The sequence below is a fragment of the Eubalaena glacialis genome, chromosome X (assembly GCF_028564815.1).
Source record: "Eubalaena glacialis isolate mEubGla1 chromosome X, mEubGla1.1.hap2.+ XY, whole genome shotgun sequence".
NCBI lineage: Eukaryota > Metazoa > Chordata > Mammalia > Artiodactyla > Balaenidae > Eubalaena > Eubalaena glacialis.
Window position 1 is genome coordinate 34,311,099 of NC_083736.1, and position 2,000 is coordinate 34,313,098.

A 2,000-nucleotide genomic window follows, 5' to 3' on the forward strand; every position below is an offset into this window, starting at 1 on the left:
ATTTTGCACACTAGATTTGCCAAGAACTTGAAGCTCCCTGCTATTCTGCACCTGTGTTATATGATATGGAAACACTCTTTCACAGTGAATTTTTATGAATATGGTAAAAATTTTAAGTATGTTCAATTGGGAAGCATGACAAAAGAGCATAACTAAAGTTTCACCTAATTTTGGTAAATAGTTTTCAATCTGTTTTGGGGGCTTGATGCAATCCTTATAAGGGGGATAACAATTTCATTATTAAATGGGGCTAACATTACTTTGGCTGCAGATTTCAAGTTGTGCTTAAGAAAGTAATTGTCATGATGAATTCATTATAATTTTAATACAAATAGAACTCTCTGACTCCTTTTTCTCTGCACAGTTATTTTGAAATTTATCCCGTTTTGTAGCTGACCTAACTAGATCATACTTTTAAAAAGTAATTCTTCTTTATTTATGGTTTTATTTTTACAAATAATTGATACAACAATGTAGTATTCACAGCATTATAAAATGTGAGAAGAGTATATGTGAATATTGATTTCATCATTGATAAAATTTCTATAATATTGATGAACCCAAGCAGAAGGTCACTGAGAAATATTTATAAGCATTAGGTGTTAAATTAACAGATGTAGAATCAAAGTTGTACATACATGGTGGGATGGACACTCACCATGAATTCTGATTGATATTAAAATGAGAGAGAGAAATAGCCAAGTAAGTAGTAAATAGAAAACTGTCTAAACATCTTCCCGTGCATCATCTCCATTTTGGCTGATTTTTATTACTTTGTGTATAGGAGTCTTAACAGAATCATCTTTCCATCCCTTCCTGAGGAACAGCCTCTCAGGGATGTCTGGTATCCTGTAGCCCTTGCTTAGAATGAACTCTTTAAATGCTATTGTTCCATAAAGATCTTCAAGAATGTCGTGTTCAGGAAGCTTCTTTCTAAAACTCCCATCTTCAAGTAAGACGTTGGGGTCAATTGAAGGTTCGTCATTTACTAGCTTTTTCCACAACTTGGGCTTCAGGTACGATGCACCATACCTCATCTCCACCGAGTTGGGTTTATAAGGATTCTGTGGTTTCTGGGGTTTCCTCTCCCAGTTTCCTTCCTCTCTGGATAATTTTATCTTCTCCATTTTCTCTAGCCCGATGCTGTACTTTACCTTTGAAGGGACCTGGGTTACTTTCTTCATGTAGACTGTATCCTGGGCTGGTGGCCACTCACAGCCAGCCTCACACGGTTTCGTGATGAGCGCTTCATCAATGCCCAAGTTTCCAAAAGCAGCAACCCATTTGAAGGATTTACGAATGGCTTTCGGTACTTCTCTGTGAACAGGAGGATCAGTGAGTGAATCCTTTCTGCTTGACTTCTTGTCTTCGTGATGCAAACTGGCTGGATGTGACACAGGAGGCTTCTTTGGAGGTTCCAGGTAGACCTTGGCAGGACGTTTTTTACGAAGCTTTGTGGGGGACTTCGTTCTTTTCCTGGGGCCCTGACAGTAAGCCCATGTGTCCTCCAGCTTCCCGTCAGGATCGAGCACTTCCAGCACCTTTAATAAGAGGTCTGCAGGTAGATCTTCCTCCAGATTCGGGTAGAGAGCCAAGGGATGCTTGGTCAGGTGGGCTTCGATGTCCTCCACGAATGCCTTCTGTGCTAGCTGGGCTGGCGAGAGCGTGGAAAACAGGTCTGCTTCCCCGGGCAGCTTTTTCTGACTCTTTTTGGGGGCATGCTGGGGAACTCTGTGAGCAATCACGGGGAGAAAGCCCTCCTTAGGGCTGCGAGTGATCAGATCTTCACAAGGTGGGCAACCCTTCCGGAAGTCGTCCAGCCGCTCTTTCACAAATATCCACCGCCGGCTGTCCAGGGAGGTGGGGAACTTCAGGAGCATCTTCTTGTGCTTTGCGAAACACTTGGAGGGTAACTTGTCTTTGTACCAGGGCTTGCAGGTCATGCCCAGGGGCATCGGTTCCAGTGGCCCCGGTCCTAGCAGCCACTTCTTGTCCGCCAT

General features: G+C 42.8%; 1 protein-coding gene across 1 annotated transcript; it reads right to left on the minus strand.

Moving 5' to 3' along the window:
* Positions 1 to 725: 725 nt before the first annotated feature.
* LOC133081760 (protein FAM47E-like) lies at positions 726 to 2,000 on the minus strand. The gene has a single exon (XM_061178127.1). It carries the CDS (start codon positions 1,998 to 2,000, stop codon positions 726 to 728), a length of 1,275 nt encoding a protein of 424 aa, XP_061034110.1.